Consider the following 17084-nt stretch of genomic DNA (forward strand, 5'->3'; position numbering starts at 1 on the left):
ATCATGAGCATGTCACATGGACATAGTCAAGAAGGAGTCTGGAATACAAGAATACTGAATAGTAACTCCGACCCAATCTCATAAAAAACAACCTCACAACCATGATACTTTACCTTTCTGCATGAGGATCTAAAACCCCTTAAATAGAAGGTCACGTCAGGTGAAATTTGGAGTTAACTTTGACCACCCAATCTAAATGAAGTATGCACAGGTTCTTGAACGAATCAGGAGTCATTTCTTTTAAACAGTTTTGCTTCATTTACAAACCCCCAGATTTGGAAACTTTCAACATATTGCAAACACAACACCACACAAATCTACCTCATTTTGGGTCAAGGTGATGCTCAGAAATGACAGATTGTATAAAATCTCCACAACAACATGACAACAAAGACTTTAGCATTTACATTCGGAACTGGCCAATTAAGTTAGTGTTTGAGAAACAGAAATCAGGTATTCTGATTCACTCACTTTAGTGAGAATGTATAAGCCATGACACTGATTTGTTTATTAAAAACTTCGCCTGACACAGCCACCTAACAGGGAGATGTCAGATTTTCATGCAGGGAGGTATCGATTGGGATCCAGGAGGTATCAAATCGGATCCAGGAGGTATCGATTGGGATCCAGTAGGTATCGATTTGGATCCAGGAGGTATCGATTCAGATCAAATCGGATCAAGGAAGTATCGATTCAGATCCAGTAGGTATCGATTCGGATCCAGGAGGTATCGAATCGGACCCAGGAGGTATCGAATCGGATCCAGGAGGTATCAAATCGGATCCAGGTGGTATTGAATCGTATGCACGGAGTATTATATCGGAGTGAAAGAGCTGACTGCAATATCTATGCCCTTTAAGACCCTTGACATGACCTACACTGACAAACTACTGGGTTCACAATGAAAGAGACTTCTTTTATAAAATTAAATTGAAATAAATTATCAACACGATGTGTGTAACAAATGCGTAGATAAAAAAGTCCCCAGCTGCCAGATTGTGCCATCAGTTTCTGGAATACCACACTTGTCAAAGAGGAAGGATCACACGACATGGTGTAAAACACAAACATAGGCTGGTCTGTAGAACGTGAGGACATAGCACATCGTGTGAATAAATAAATAAATAAATATCTTCTATGTGAAATATATTAATTCACTCCCAAATTCATAATAAATATACAAGAACGTTGTAAATGTGAAAGTTCAGCATCTACAAGAATATATTTGGAGATTCTATCCCTGCTGATTCTGACTACCGGTAGTCAAAATGCAAAAATGGTATGTGGTTCTGATAAGATCAAGTCATTATGTTACATGAAAACAGACACTTTCTTAAATCATTGTCAATACCCTACTGAACATTTGGTAATTAGCATATTTCTGCAGGCAAGAAAGCGCATAAGCTTTAAAAATTAAAACTGCAATGAAAAAAGACAGTTATAAAAGAAAAAAGCAACAACTTAATTTTTAATTCTAAAATATACAAAACAATTTGTTACCTTTTTTTTCAAGTTCAAAAGCAGAAAATGGATCCATTTGAATGAAAACAAATCAGTTAACATATTATGTTTTTTAAAAACATGCACTAGAACGCTTTGTATTAACAGCAACATATAGCACCAAAAAACAGTAACTCAATATCCTTCCATCTTTCATGCTGTGACATATTGCATATTGGTGCCCACCTTAGGACCTGATGCACTATAAACCACTACAGGTATACCTACTCTTCTCTAAACATACAAAATCAGTTGTTCAGTAAGTACAATCTCACTTTGGGCACAGCTCTGGTTTGGCCCTATTTGCATATTTCTTACAAGTCATTTCATTGGTCGGTCAGCCATGGTGAGAATACTGTCAATGTTTGTGATTGGTCCAGTCTTGGAGAGGGTGGCAAGGTTGGGGATGGCCAATCACTTTATTACCAATTGTTCCCTTGTGTATATATACAAAGATGTCCGTCCTCAAACCTTGTCTCTCTGTACATTCTCTGATAAAACTTTGCGGTCTTTTGTGGATTGTCTACGTGGAGGTAATGGAGGTCTCTTGTCTAATGGCTGAAAATAAACAAAACAATAAACAATAAACAAAATGAGTTTGCAAATGAGAAACTGGATTGAAATTAAGAAAAATAAATCAATTATGATGGAGTAGGTTTTGCTTAAGGCTGTTTGTACAGTATTTTAAAAAGTCTTTTTAAACATCCACAACAACATAATGACGAGGCCTTTATTATTTACATTTGGTGCAGTCCGTTCATGTCAGTTTTTGAGATACAGAAATCAGTTATTTCTACTGGATTGAAACTAATTTATTGCCACCTTGTACAGTATTCTAGTTATATCACAGTGTATCAGTTTGAACAGTATTCCAGTTATGTCACATCGGACATCGTGCTGACCAACCTAGAAACATAATTGGGTCAAACTGGGATTCGCATCCACAATCATAGGTTTGAAGCAAACACGACCACCCGATCCCGTTAGTCGCCTCTTGCAACAAGTATGGGTTGTTGAAGACCAATTATAATCCGGATCTTTATGGTAAGTTCATAGTAATAACGGAGGTGTAGCAGGGGTATGTGGTTCCTTGGGAAATGTGTTACAAAATGTTTAAGTTTGTTTGTCTATTGCTAATTCTCTGCCAACAAAAACAACTTGTTGGCTGAGGTTTTAATGAACCCACGCCTTTATTATGGTGAATACGGTATAAATAATTTCATTGCATTTGGAACAATGGCTGATCAATGGCCATAATAAGTCTTTCAATATGGCTGCCATATGTTGTCACTGACACAAACCTCCTGAACAGAGTCAGGTGTGATGGTGGGAACAGTAGGTGAAGGTTGTGTTTCATTGGTTAGTGGTTTCTGGGGCGACAATGGCGATGAGTGAGTGAATATGGTTTTACGCCCCTTTTAGCGATATTTCAGCAATATCACTGCGGGGGACACCAGAAATGCTCTTCACACATTGTACACATGTCGGGAATCGAACTCGGGTCTTTGGCATGACGAGCGAACGCTTTAACCACTAGGCTACCCCCCCCCCCCCCAAATGTTTACGACACATGATGAAAAACACATGCAGGTGCTGGAAACACAGACCATGACACAAGCTTACTTGACTTTCAGTCAGGTGAGCTAAAAATGTTTGATTGTTTCTGTGACACTATCCAGTACAAATTACAGGTGATATTTCAGGACAATAACAGAAATTGGGACTAGTTCTGTAGTCCTTGCGAAGCTGCAAAATTAATAATGTGTCATAAGGACTAGTAGAAATGAGCCATTTTTAAGAGTTTTGCTATATGTTGTCATTATGATGACTAGTGGACTAAAACTGTTAGTTTCTATCGCTGAATAATCGTAACATATTTCCAATAATTGTAATGGCGGAATTCATTTCATAATTGTTAGCAACTATGCAACCCATGCAGTTTAAAAAAAAATGAAAAGGGCTATTCTTTTAGTCGGCTTATTGACAATTACAAGGGAGAGAACATGTAAGCAGATTTGGGTGTGGCTCTCACATCTTCTTCTCCGTTCTCTTTGGCTGCTGTACAGTAGGAGGGTGGGGTGTGGTCGGAGGAGTAGGACGCCGTGCTGTCTGTGCTGATTTTCCGGTTGTTCTCCCCTCGCGGCGCCGACATGAGCGCCTGGATGTGTTCGCACACACGTCGGAAACGCCGGGATGGACCTGCACATACATTACAGACACACACTTAATACTGCTGAATGTTTAGGGTCCTGCGTTATACACACTGGAGACAGAAATGGGCTTACTGGTTTACGTACCTGAGACTAGAGTGAATGTGAGACAGAAGCTGGTGTCTCTCTCTCTCTACGTACCTGAGACTAGAGTGAATGTGAGACAGAAGCTGGTGTCTCTCTCTCTCCATGTGCCCGAGACTAGAGTGAATGTGAGACAGAAACTGGTGTCTCTCTCTCTCTACGTATCTGAGACTAGAGTGAATGTGAGACAGAAGCTGGTGTCTCTCTCTCTCTCTACGTATCTGAGACTAGAGTGAATGTGAGACAGAAGCTGGTGTCTCTCTCTCTACGTACCTGAGACTAGAGTGAATGTGAGACAGAAGCTGGTGTCTCTCTACGTACCTGAGACTAGAGTGAATGTGAGACAGAAGCTGGTGTCTCTCTACGTACCTGAGACTAGAGTGAATCTGAAACAGAGGCTGGTGTCTCTCTCTACGGACCTGAGACTAGAGTGAATCTGAAACAGAGGCTGGTGTCTCTCTCTCTACGTACCTGAGACTAGAGTGAATCTGAAACAGAGGCTGGTGTCTCTCTCTCTACGTACCTGAGACTAGAGTGAATGTGAGACAGAAGCTGGTGTCTCTCTCTCTACGTACCTGAGACTAGAGTGAATGTGAGACAGAAGCTGGTGTCTCTCTCTACGTACCTGAGACTAGAGTGAATGTGAGACAGAAGCTGGTGTCTCTCTCTCTACGTACCTGAGACTAGAGTGAATGTGAGACAGAAGCTGGTGTCTCTCTCTCTCTATGTACCTGAGACTAGAGTGAATGTGAGACAGAAGCTGGTGTCTCTCTACGTACCTGAGACTAGAGTGAATCTGAAACAGAGGCTGGTGTCTCTCTCTCTACGTACCTGAGACTAGAGTGAATCTGAAACAGAGGCTGGTGTCTCTCTCTCTACGTACCTGAGACTAGAGTGAATCTGAAACAGAGGCTGGTGTCTCTCTCTCTACGTACCTGAGACTAGAGTGAATGTGAGACAGAAGCTGGTGTCTCTCTCTCTACGTACCTGAGACTAGAGTGAATGTGAGACAGAAGCTGGTGTCTCTCTACGTACGTGAGACTAGAGTGAATGTGAGGCAGAGGCTGGTGTCTCTCTACGTACCTGTGACGAGTGAATGTGAGACAGAAGCTGGTGTCTCTCTCTCTACGTACCTGAGACTAGAGTGAATGTGAGACAGAAGCTGGTGGCGTTGGCGCTGTCCCTCTCACCGGGCGCCGGGCTGATGTCCACCTGGAAGCGGACATTCCTGGAAAACATGGAGGAGCTGCCGCCACGACGATACTCTGCCCGGAACGTGGACGTCGACACCACACTGTGGCTGAGATCTGAAGTCTGTAACGAGGAAGGACATTGTCATGATTCATGAAAGGTAAACATTGTAACATTCATGGTTACTGTATTTAGCGGTTTACAAGTGTGTTTTAACTTGACATAATTGGTCTGAACCATGCACTCACAGATAGGAATGCATGGACCTGGTCTGAACCATGTACTCACAGATAGGAATGCACTGACCAGGTCTGAACCATGTACTCACAGATAGGAATACATGGACGAGGTCTGAACCATGTACTCACAGATAGGAATACATGGACGAGGTCTGAACCATGTACTCACAGATAGGAATACATGGACCAGGTCTGAACCATGTACTCACAGATAGGAATGTGTGAACCTGGTCTGAACCATGTGCTCATAGATAGGAATGCGTGGACCATTTCTGAACCATGTACTCACAGATAGAAATACATGGACCAGGTCTGAACCATGTACTCACAGATAGGAATGCATGAACTTGGTTTGAACCATGTACTCACAGATAGGAATGCATGAACTTGGTCTGAACAATGTACTCACAGATAGGAATGCGTGGACCATTTCTGAACCATGTACTTACAGATAGGAATACATGGACAAGGTCTGAACCATGTTCTCACAGATAGGAATGTGTGAACCTGGTCTGAACCATGTACTCACAGATAGGACATGTGGACCAGGTCTGAACCATGTACTCACAGACAGGAATGCGTGGACCAGATCTGAACCCTGCATTCACAGATAGGAATGTGTGAATCTGGTCTGAACCATGTACTCACAGATAGGAATGCGTGGACCAGATCTGAACCCTGCATTCACAGATAGGAATGTGTGAATCTGGTCTGAACCATGTACTCACAGATAGGAATGTGTGGACCAGGTCTGAACCATGTACTCACAGATGGGAATGCATGGACCTAGTCTGAACCATGTACTAACAGATAGGAGGAATGCATTAAGCAGGTCTGAACCATGTACTCACAGATAGGAATGCGTGGACCAGGTCTGAACCATGTACTCACGGATAGATATGTGTGAACCAGGTCTGAACCATGTACTCACAGATAGGAATGCGTGAACCTGGTCTGAACCATGTACTCACAGATAGGAATGCGTGGACCAGGTCTGCCTTGACCTGGCTGAAGGTCTTGTCTCGGACCATCATGAAGTGATGTTCCTGCTCCATGCCCATGAGACCACCGAACCACGACCGCTTGGCCAGTCTGTAACACACACGGACATACTCAGGGAACACCAGAGAACATCACAGGACCCCAGAGAACATCACAGGACCCCAGAGAACACCAGAGAACATCACAGGACCCCAGAGAACATCACAGGACTGAATATAGTAACACTGACAACCTGAGTCTCTTTCCACAATTGTCATAAGTCTATGTCAAAGTATGGGAGTTACGATTGTCTTAGTGATCTTAGCGCCAAGATTGTCGTAAGTCTATGTCAAAGTATGGGAGTAACGATTGTCTTAGTGATCTTAGCACGAAGATTGTCATAAGTCTATGTCAAAGTATGGGAGTTACGATTGTCTTAGTGATCTTAGCGCCAAGATTGTCGTAAGTCTATGTCAAAGAATGGGAGTTACGATTGTCTTAGTGATCTTAGCACGAAGATTGTCATCAGTCTATGTCAAAGTATGGGAATTAGGATTGTCTTAGTGGTCTTAGCACGAAGATTGTCATAGGTCCATGTTAAGGCAAAGGAGTTTTATTAGTCTTAGTGATCTTAGGTTTATGATTGTCATAGGTCCATGTTAAAGCATGGGAGTTACGATCGTCTTGGTGATCTAAGCACCATGATTGTCATAAGTTTGTGTTATGGTAGGAGTGTTACAATTGTCTTAGTGATCTTAGCTCGATGATTGTCTTTAGTCTATGTTAAAGTATGGGAGTAACGATTGTCTAAGTGATCTCAGGGCCATGATTGTCATAAGTCTGTGTTATGGTAGGAGAGTTACAACTGTCTTAGTGATCTTAGGTCGATGATTGTCTTTAGTCTATGTTAAAGTATGGGAATTACGATTGTCTTAGTGATCTTAGCTCTACAATTGTCATAAGTCAATGTTAAAGCATGGGAGTTACGACTGTCGTAGTGATCTTAGCTCTACGATTGTCTTAAGTAAATTTTAAAGTTTGGGAGTTACGATAGTCTTAGCGCTAAGATCGCTTTGTGGAACAGGGCTCTTGACCTAGTAACTGATACATTCCTGAAAACATTTTGCTTCTAGATACGAATTTGAACTGATAAAAACATAACATCTTAATCCACAAGTCTTGAAGTTTTCATACAGGAACAAAAAACACAAGTATAACAGAAAATAGTGCCACTTACTCAGGGGAGGAGTCTGGAGTCATGGATATCTCGTCTGACGTCGGAACTGCGGACACACGGCAAATACATTAAAAACATGACACACATCGACCTCAACAACTTTCCAGCAAAACTCTCAACTCAAATTTTAAGCAATGAATAACTGCTGCAGGCTTAGTTTTGAAATTACAACAGGGTTTAGCATTACACCAATCATTCAAAGTCCAAGCTGATGCTGATGCAGAGACGAATACCGATTCATAATTCAAAATAACAGTGTAAAATACTTTTATACACCACACTACAAAACATTATATGATTATTAGGAAAATTAAATCTTTTTCAATATTAACCTGTCCAGAAAAGAAACCTATGACGGAGGATATATGTTACTGTGTCTAACACTAAACAAGTACAATTGTTCTACAAATGATCAATTAATAATGTCATTCTTAAAGTTGATATTTTGTCATATTTCAACAAGTTTCCAATGCAATTAAAAAACGGAACGTCATGCATATTATGTAACATCAACGAGGTTCGGAGAAACAAGTAACACGATAGATATTTGGTCAATCAAATCTAACACCAAATCAGATTTCAGACTTCTACGAAAGATTTTACACTGAGATTACTTGCAATTTCAGTGAGATTGACAGGCTATCTACTATCGTTAATTTCACTCCATGTGAAATGAACAAGTGGTTATGGAAGAGCTGTAGACACTAGTTAACATATGAACCATGCTATTAACGTTGATGAAGAAAGAGACGAGTAGATGTGACGTGACATGGACGTGAAACATGAACACAGAGTTCGAAATGATTCGTGAAATTAAAAGGGTTCTTGACCCTACACATATTCATTTTTGTTTGTCATTTAATGCTGCACTCAGCAATATTCCAGCTATATGACGGCAGTCTGTAAATAATCTAGTCTGGACCAGACAATCCAGTGATTGATGTCATGAGCATCAATCCACGCAATTGGGATACGATGACATGCATCAACCAAGTCAGCAAGCCTGACCATCCGATCCTGTCAGCTTCCTCTTACGACAAGCATAGTCGTTTTTTACAGCAAGCATGGGTTGCTGAAGACCTATTCTCACCCGGATTTTAACGGGTCCCTTGATCCTACAGTGTTAATTTGTTCAATAATAGTAGGCAGTGAATTTGTACGCCAAAATTAGCAATTTTACAGCTTATTATGATAGCCTTTAAAACAATCAGGATAGCAGATGGTATACCAGTGATTGACAATGCGAGCATCGCCTCAGGGGTCCGACCACAGAATAAGTCAGCCAGGTCAAAACCAAGCCAGGTCTTCTATGGTGGTCAATCATAAAAGTTCTCAGTCAAAAACAATTTTGTTTCAAATTCACATACCTAACATTTCACAATCAACAAATAAAATTAACTTTTAAGAACAGTCATTTTTTCACACAAGTTAACAAGTTTGGTTTAAAGTAAAATCTGATAATTTGATCAATAATGAGGGTAATTATTGTCATTCCAAAAAAAACTTTTTTCCTTTGTCTTATGTTCCCCTAGTAACCAAACCTTTAGAGATCAATTGAAAAAAATATGTCATGGCATTTTCTTATTTCGACCACTTAAAAAACAGGTAAAAAGAAACATCTTTAGACCAGTTACCGGGTAGTTATAACAGTGAGGCCTAAAGGGAGTTGACATTAAAAGACAACATGACATGTTGTACCTAGAAATCATGGTGAAACCTTAATATCAACGTTGTTCACTCGGACATGTGTATTTAATTAATGGTAGCCAACATACATATAGACATTTACAAATTAATCCTTGTCAAATTGAAAAAGAAAAATATCTTTCTAACTATTTGGCCCAAAAAATTATCTTTCTAAATCAATTAACACTAATTAAACTACTCCTACTACATTTGAACAACAACCAGGGCCTATTAACAGAAACCACCATACAATCCACTACAAGTACTTCCTTAGGACTTTGTATCTTCTACTCTTACAAAATAATACAAGTAGCTCAAGCAAAATACTTAGAACTGAGAATCTGAAAAAAAATAATTCTGCCAGCAAAATGACTATTTAAGAACTGAGCACCAAAACAACATGTTCTACGCCTGACATGGTCCTCCGAGGCCTCACTGATGCAGGGGAGGTAACTGGGTTTGATGAAACTCATAACTGTGACAATAGATCTTTGATTGGGCTCTGCATCCTCCAAACTCTGATTCTCAATTCGGCAGGTGGGGGACGGGCAGCGATGGGTGGTGGATGGGTGGGGATGGTTGGTAGATGGGTGGGGATGGGTGCTGGATGGGTGGGTGATGCGTTGTGGATGGTGGTGGCAGGGATGGACAAGGATAGGTTATGGATTGGTGTCGGATGGTGGATGGGTGGGAATGGGTGGGAATGGGTGTGGCATGGTGGATTGGTGGGAATGGGTGTGGCATGGTGAATGGGTGGGGATGGGTGTGGCATGGTGGATTGGTGTCGGATGGTGGATGGGTGGGAATGGGTGGGGATGGGTGTGGCATGTTGGATGGGTGTGGATGGGTGGGAATGGGTGCAGCATGTTGGATGGGTGCGGCATGTTGGATGGGTGTGGATGGGTGTGGCATGTTGGATGGGTGGGGATGGGTGTGGCATGTTGGATGGGTGTGGATGGGTGGGAATGGGTGCGGCATGTTGGATGGGTGTGGATGGGTGTGGCATGTTGGATGGGTGGGGATGGGTGTGGCATGTTGGATGGGTGTGGATCGGTGGGAATGGGTGCGGCATGTTGGATGGGTGTGGATCGGTGGGAATGGGTGTGGCATGGTGGATGGGTGGGGATGGGTGCGGCATGTTGAATGGGTGTGGATGGGTGGGAATTGGTGCGGCATGTTGGATGGGTGTGGATCGGTGGGAATGGGTGCGGCATGTTGGATGGGTGTGGATCGGTGGGAATGGGTGTGGCATGGTGGATGGGTGGGGATGGGTGCGGCATGTTGGATGGGTGTGGATGGGTGGGAATGGGTGCGGCATGTTGGATGGGTGTGGATGGGTGTGGCATGTTGGATGGGTGTGGATGGGTGTGGCATGTTGGATGGGTGGGGATGGGTGTGGCATGTTGGATGGGTGTGGCATGTTGGATGGGTGTGGATGGGTGCGGCATGTTGGATGGGTGTGGATGGGTGTGGCATGTTGGATGGGTGGGGATGGGTGTGGCATGTTGGATGGGTGTGGCATGTTGGATGGGTGTGGATGGGTGGGAATGGGTGCAGCATGTTGGATGGGTGTGGATGGGTGTGGCATGTTGGATGGGTGGGGATGGGTGTGGCATGGTGGATTGGTGTGGATGGGTGTGGATGGGTGTTGGATGTTGGATGGGTGTGGATCGGTGGGAATGGGTGTGGCATGGTGGATGGGTGGGGATGGGTGTGGCATGTTGGATGGGTGGGAATGGGTGCGGCATGTTGGATGGGTGTGGATGGGTGTGGCATGTTGGATGGGTGGGGATGGGTGTGGCATGTTGGATGGGTGTGGCATGGTGGATTGGTGTGGATGGGTGAGGATGGTGGATTGGTGTGGATGGGTGTTGGATGGTGGATTGGTGGGGTTGGGTGGGGATGCGTGGGCGTGGGTGATGGATGAGAGTTGGTGGTGGCATGTATGGACAAAGATAGGTGGGGGATGGAAGGGGGATGAGGTTGAAGGTTGGGAGGTTGGGGTTAAAGGTTCATCTAGCACTGATGAACATGTTGTCAGCAATATTCCAGCCAAATCATGGTGGCTTGTGAATCATCAAACATGGACCAGAAAAACCAGTGACCGAAAGCATGACCAACAATCCACACATTTTGAAATGACAGTGGCACCGAAGGCGTGTATCGTACGACAAAAACAGTCCCAAGTTAGTGTTTTCTGAAGAGTTTTAGAAAATCGTCCAAAGACATTGTTATTGATCACCCAGATAACAGAAAACTGCCAATCATGAAACAAATGCCAGTGTCGACCCCCGGCCTTTATTATGAGCAATGTCATGTACATCATTGTTTCAATCCATGAACAGCGAACCTGACGTGACAATATACTCTGACATGTCCAGCTGAAAATGTGTCACCTTAACTGATACGAGCAAGGGACATTTGCATTTTTTGCATAAATTTCATGCTGGCTCTAATTTCATGATTGTCAGTAGGCCCAGTTGCACAAAGCGGTCTTAGCGCTAAGATGATCTTAACTCCCATACTTTAACATAGGCTTACAATAGCCTTAGCGCTAAGATCGCTTTGTGCAAGTGGGCCTAGGACAGAACTAGATCAGATTGTTCTTTTCATGTTTTCATTAACTGATAGGAATTCAGTTATGAATATGAACATCATACATGATCTGTTAATGAATTGATTGAATTGATTGGGACATTTCAGTCATCAATAATACAGGATAGATTAGCAGAGAGAGGGTGTGTCTGGTTTAGCGCGACTTCACTTCAGTTTATCACTGTGGTGGGTATCATGTGGACAAACCAAGGTTCATAATCAGGGAGAATGTGGGATTTGAACCCACGATCATAGGATCCTGGGACACATAAGGGATGCAACTCTTCCCGTGTTGTAAAAGAAGCTGAGACACAATTAGGAAACTTGGATCACGAATGATTTGGTTTGTGCCTGACCTTCATTGTTGTCAATCTTGAGAAGGATGTTGCTGTGGTAGGGAGAGTGGTCTCCCTTGACAGTGTCACTATCACTACCATCCAAATTAAATAGAAAACTTGGATTTCCTCTATAACATTGAGTGTGGGCGTGAGTATTGTTTCATGCCGCTTTTAGCAATATGTCAGCACTATCACAGCAGGGACACCAGAAATGGGCTTCATACATTGTACCCGTGTGGGGAATCGAACCCGGGTCTTCAGAGTGACAAGCGAATGCTTTAACCACTAGGCTACCCCACTGCCCCATAACATTGAGTTAGCGTGCTTTTACATTGCTTTCCTGCAATAACATAGAGGGAGACACTTCAAACAATGTACCCATGTGGGGAATTGAACCCAGGCCTTGGTGTGAAAGCGAACACTTTAACCACTAGGCTAGCCAACTTCCCCCATCTATAACAGACGTAATCTATAACAACACGACATATGGTTAGGAAGTGAATATGTCAGTCGGAGCATGATGAGACAGACATAGAGGACGAGGCATCAAGACCATCTCCGTTGAGATGATCGATAAACAAGGACGCAGACGGATAGAAAAAAAAACACTAGATGATAATATACGATTCCTCTACAACCTCTAGAGGATGAACTCAATCCTACTACCAGGTGGGAAGAACGAATCACTCCATGCAAGATGGACGAGCGAGTGAACGGGCGGCTTGCAAAAAACAGCTTTGGAAATTCACCTGCCAGGTACTCTGTGTCTACAACGTCTGCGATATGTCCATTTGCATATGGAATACCTTGCATTTTCCGCCGATGGAACCGCGGAGAGCCCAGGAAGCTGTTCTTTATCGTATGTAACCTTGATTTCCAGGGCGTGGTCTGGATCCCTGGGGAGCTGGGGGGCGTGGCCGAAGGGCTGTGGGTGGGCGTGGTGCCTCGGTGGGGGAGCTTCGGGCTGGACAGGGGAGAGTTGTTAGGGCTACCGCTCAGATTGGCCTTTCTTCTGAAACAAATGACATCATAGACACACTGTGCCACAGGAGTCCATCCTCAACGATCCAGGGCGTTATATAATATATCTCCATTGTATTATGACAAAAACCCTGGAACCAATCGCTACCATAGCTTTTTGAACCATCTGAAAATAGCTGTCTGATTGTATACTCACCAGGGAGCTGAGAATGAAAATTATGGCACACTGATCCACTGGCCGGTGTGATAATGTTAGCACTTTGAGCATGCTAATGGATGCTCTAAAAAAATCCACATTAATATTATATCATTATTTCACCAATGAGTTAGAAAAATCTTGTGCTAAGTTAGTAATAAGACAGATGAGTGAGTGAGTTGGGTTTTACGCCGCTTTTAACTGTATTCCAGTTATATCGCGGCAAGTCAGCTTAATGTGGGAGGAAAGCCTGAAGTGATGCAGGTCTCAGACGTTTACAACTTCAGTGAAACCCACAAGCACGGGTATGGTGCTGACAAACCTAGAAACATAATCAGGGCGAACCGGGATTTGAACCCACAATCATAGAATTCTGGTGTGCCCAAGGGACGCATCTCTGCACAGCGAATCGCGGCGCCTTAGATGACTGGGCCACCCGTGCCCCCATACAACAGATGAGATGGCGACATAATTTTTGGAACGAAGCTATGGTGGCGAATGGGTCCAGAGTATTTATTACTTAGAATGAGTTAATAAAATACTGGATAACTGAGGATGTTTTTGTCAGCTTCTTTTGGATAATTTAAAACCTTCAAACAACTAGTTAAAGGATTAACCAAGATACTATTTCTAAGAACTGACCATCAATACTTCTAAAGTAAAAGAACAGTTTAACAGTAGGTGAGGTGAAATGGGGTTTAACGTCACCTCCAAGATTATTGCACTTATATAGCGACGTGCATGTACGTGTGTGTGTGTGTGTGTGTGTGTGTGTGTGTGGCTGCTTGTACTAGTCCGGACTGATGCCGATTTATAGTGCGAGCTCACCAAAATACCATGCCGCAGTTTAACATGAATACCCCACTCACAGTATACAGACTCCGAGCCGACCAGTCCTTGTTTTTATCCCCTTAATGACGAGCGCCAGACAGGGTAACAACAAGTACCATCTTTAACGTCTTTTGGCATGACGCGGCCGGGGATCGAACCCCGGACCTTCCGCTCTCCGGGCAGATATCTACCACGGAGGCGGTCAGTTTAACAGTAAGTGGATGGTTAGATTTCATATTAGTGTGGGTGTTTTCACAGTAAAAGGAATAAATGTAATTGTTGACTCTTAATACAAAATCATATTTGTATCCAATATTTAGGGACCGTCCATTTGATATTCTTGGGAATGAGGGATCGGATTTGGTAAAGAGATTGGACATTTCAGCTAGAGCTGCAAAACCAGATATTTAATTAATTAGAACTATGAGCCGAAATAAAAACAAAACAAAATCATCATCCAACAAGCAGACAATTTGTTTGGTTTTCTCTTTCAGTCCGAAGCATAACTATCTTTTTCAAGCATTTTCTTGGACCATTTCTTTTTTTCAATAAAATCTCAGGCCCCAGAAATTCAAATGGCAGGTCACTTAGTTACAAGTCAGGTTGACAAGACAAGATGTCATCAAAACAAAATGGATTCACGATAAATGAAACATAAAAAATCAGTGACACATTCATAAAGAGTGCTGATAACAAAGAGCAAGACTGACTCTGAAATAAAATAAGTATACAGTAAGAAGTAAACTAAATATGTACAGTAAGGCCATAATACATCATCACGCTTTTATCCCCACCGACCTACCAACACCCGCCATGACAGTCTCCCAGAGTGTCTACAGCAGGAACCCACAACAAATGTTTTCTTCTTAATGTACTTCATTAAACACCACCCGATATGTGTCATGGTACAAACATTCTCTTCTAACATATCCTAATATCAAGTACCGTATTCGACGTAATTAGCGCCCCGCTCTAATAAGCGCCCACGGCGATATTTGCTAATATATTGGCTAGTGAAGAATCCTAATAAGCACCCCTTCCGTTTGATCAATGTACACAATACTTATTTATTCGCGTTTAATACACACTCGTGTGTTACATGCGCCCTCATTTATGGGCAATTAAATATATCTGTCGTATGTAAACATTTCAGACTGTCAGCATTAAACCACGAAATTTACGATCTTTCAACTCTTTTTTCACCAAAATAATATTCCAATAAGAGCCCCCTATTTCTAAATTTGAGAGCGCCCTGGGCGCTTATTACGTCGAATACGGTATGTTAAAACTTAATGCCCATAGACGCTGTGAACATTTTTGGGAAAGAAAATCTAATAATTATTTTCTTGTGGCCTAACCCAATGAAGTAGCTCATAGTGACACATTGTGACTGACGCAGCTGAAATAGACCGAAGCATCAACTCAATACATCCATGTTCAACATCTCAACATGCATCTGGGACTGCGTGTTAAAGGCAACCCCATTTCCAATATACTCCGAATGGCACCAATCTCTATCTTTCAAAAATAAATAATTAATTGGAGTAGGTGCTGCAATACTATTTCCCCCACATTCTGCCAACAGGTGCCCCAAAAAAGACATTGTTCCAGTCACACGACTTCTATACAACACACATAAACAACACGTATAAACAACATTGACAAAAATAAAGAACCAAGGGATAGTAAACGAATGTGATCAGAGTTGTCTCCCATGGTAACTCACACTTGCTGCACCGCGAGGGCTCTCCGTGAGGCAACAGGCGACCCTTCACTTATATTGCCCAGTGAAAGTCTGGCAGGGTCCAATACAAGTGTCAATACAAGTGTCAGTACAAGCGTCAGTACAAGAAAAACGATGACATTTCAAAACAGCCCTTTGAGTGGATTTGGTATAAATGGCTATCATGTTCAAGTGGTCATTCTTCACAATTTGCCTCACAATAATCAGGCCTCCATGTCCAGTGACCTGTAATGATTGAGTGAGTGAGTATGGTTTTACACTGCTTTTAGCAATATTCCAGCAATATCATGGCGGGAGACGCACCAGAATTGAGCTTCACATTTTGTACCCATGTCGGGAATCGAACCCGGGTTATCGGCGTGATGAGCGAATGCTTTAACCGCTAGGCTACCCGACCGCCCCCATTGTTTACCACACATGATGGATAACACATGGCTCTAAGAGAGCATAGTTGTAGTGACCACATCCCCTCATCTCGTTTACAATCAGCTTCTACATGTCGCTACCGGAGGCTGTGGATAGACCTGATAGAAAAGTCTGCCAAAGAAGGTAGAAGGAATTACATCCCCAATTGTCTACAAATCATAAAATATTTCAAGAATCTCTACAGCAATTTCTACCATAATCATTACCTCCAAATATGCAAAATAAACTTTGAACAAGGATTCTGAAGAAATAACTAACACAAGCTCTTTGAAGGGTTCTATCTTATTATCCAAAACCTGTACTGGTGTTTCTTTTCAATCTGAATTCCTTTTTCAGTGCTCACTTTTGATGAAATATCCTATATGTATTTGGAGGAAAGTGATTAAGGAAGAGCTTGGTATACAGGATTAAAATATTTTGTAATTTGTAGCCAGCTGACTTTTCTGACTTGGAAATCCCTGATATGAAGACAGAAAAGCTGTCAACGATGAGCGGATCAGGGTTGCCAGTAACCACAGCTACATGATGGCGGCACTCAGGCCATCGAGTGAGTGAGTGAGTGAGTGGGTATGGTTTTACGCCGCTTAGCAATATTCCAGCAATATCAAGGTGGGGACACCAGAAATGGGCTTCACACATTGTACGCATGTTGCGAATCGAACCCAGGTCTTCGGCGTGACGAGCGAACGCTTTAACCACTAGGCTACCCGACCGCCCCTCAGGCCATCGAGAGCAACAGGGACAAAGTAATGGTGTCATTAGTTTCACCAGTGTCAGACATCAGCTGTTACAGCCTTACATTCTTTCAGCCCTGGGAGAACTCTGCCCAGAATAATTTCAAAATT

The 17084-nt window shown here is 42.8% G+C and overlaps 1 protein-coding gene across 4 annotated transcripts in view; it reads right to left on the minus strand.

Moving 5' to 3' along the window:
* Nucleotides 1-1537: 1537 nt before the first annotated feature.
* The window catches only part of LOC139461807 (serine/threonine-protein kinase BRSK2-like), a 169107-nt gene continuing 153560 nt past the window's right edge, over nt 1538-17084 (minus strand). Inside the window, exons 14-20 of one of the 4 annotated variants that reach the window (XM_071243282.1) lie at nt 15796-15864; nt 12868-13070; nt 7443-7488; nt 6196-6316; nt 4928-5108; nt 3533-3699; nt 1538-2058 (exon numbers count right to left, since the gene is read on the minus strand). In XM_071243282.1, the coding sequence (XP_071099383.1) occupies nt 1966-2058; nt 3533-3699; nt 4928-5108; nt 6196-6316; nt 7443-7488; nt 12868-13070; nt 15796-15864 (880 nt within the window). In that variant the 3' untranslated portion in view covers nt 1538-1965. Of the gene's footprint in view, nt 2059-3532; nt 3700-4927; nt 5109-6195; nt 6317-7442; nt 7489-12810; nt 13074-15795; nt 15865-17084 lie in introns of all 4 variants that reach the window. The other 3 variants (XM_071243281.1, XM_071243280.1, XM_071243283.1) reach the window with 3 other exon arrangements.

Source organism: Haliotis cracherodii, unplaced genomic scaffold (assembly GCF_022045235.1).
Source record: "Haliotis cracherodii isolate W230 unplaced genomic scaffold, xgHalCrac1.p SCAF_15, whole genome shotgun sequence".
Classification (NCBI taxonomy): domain Eukaryota; kingdom Metazoa; phylum Mollusca; class Gastropoda; order Lepetellida; family Haliotidae; genus Haliotis; species Haliotis cracherodii.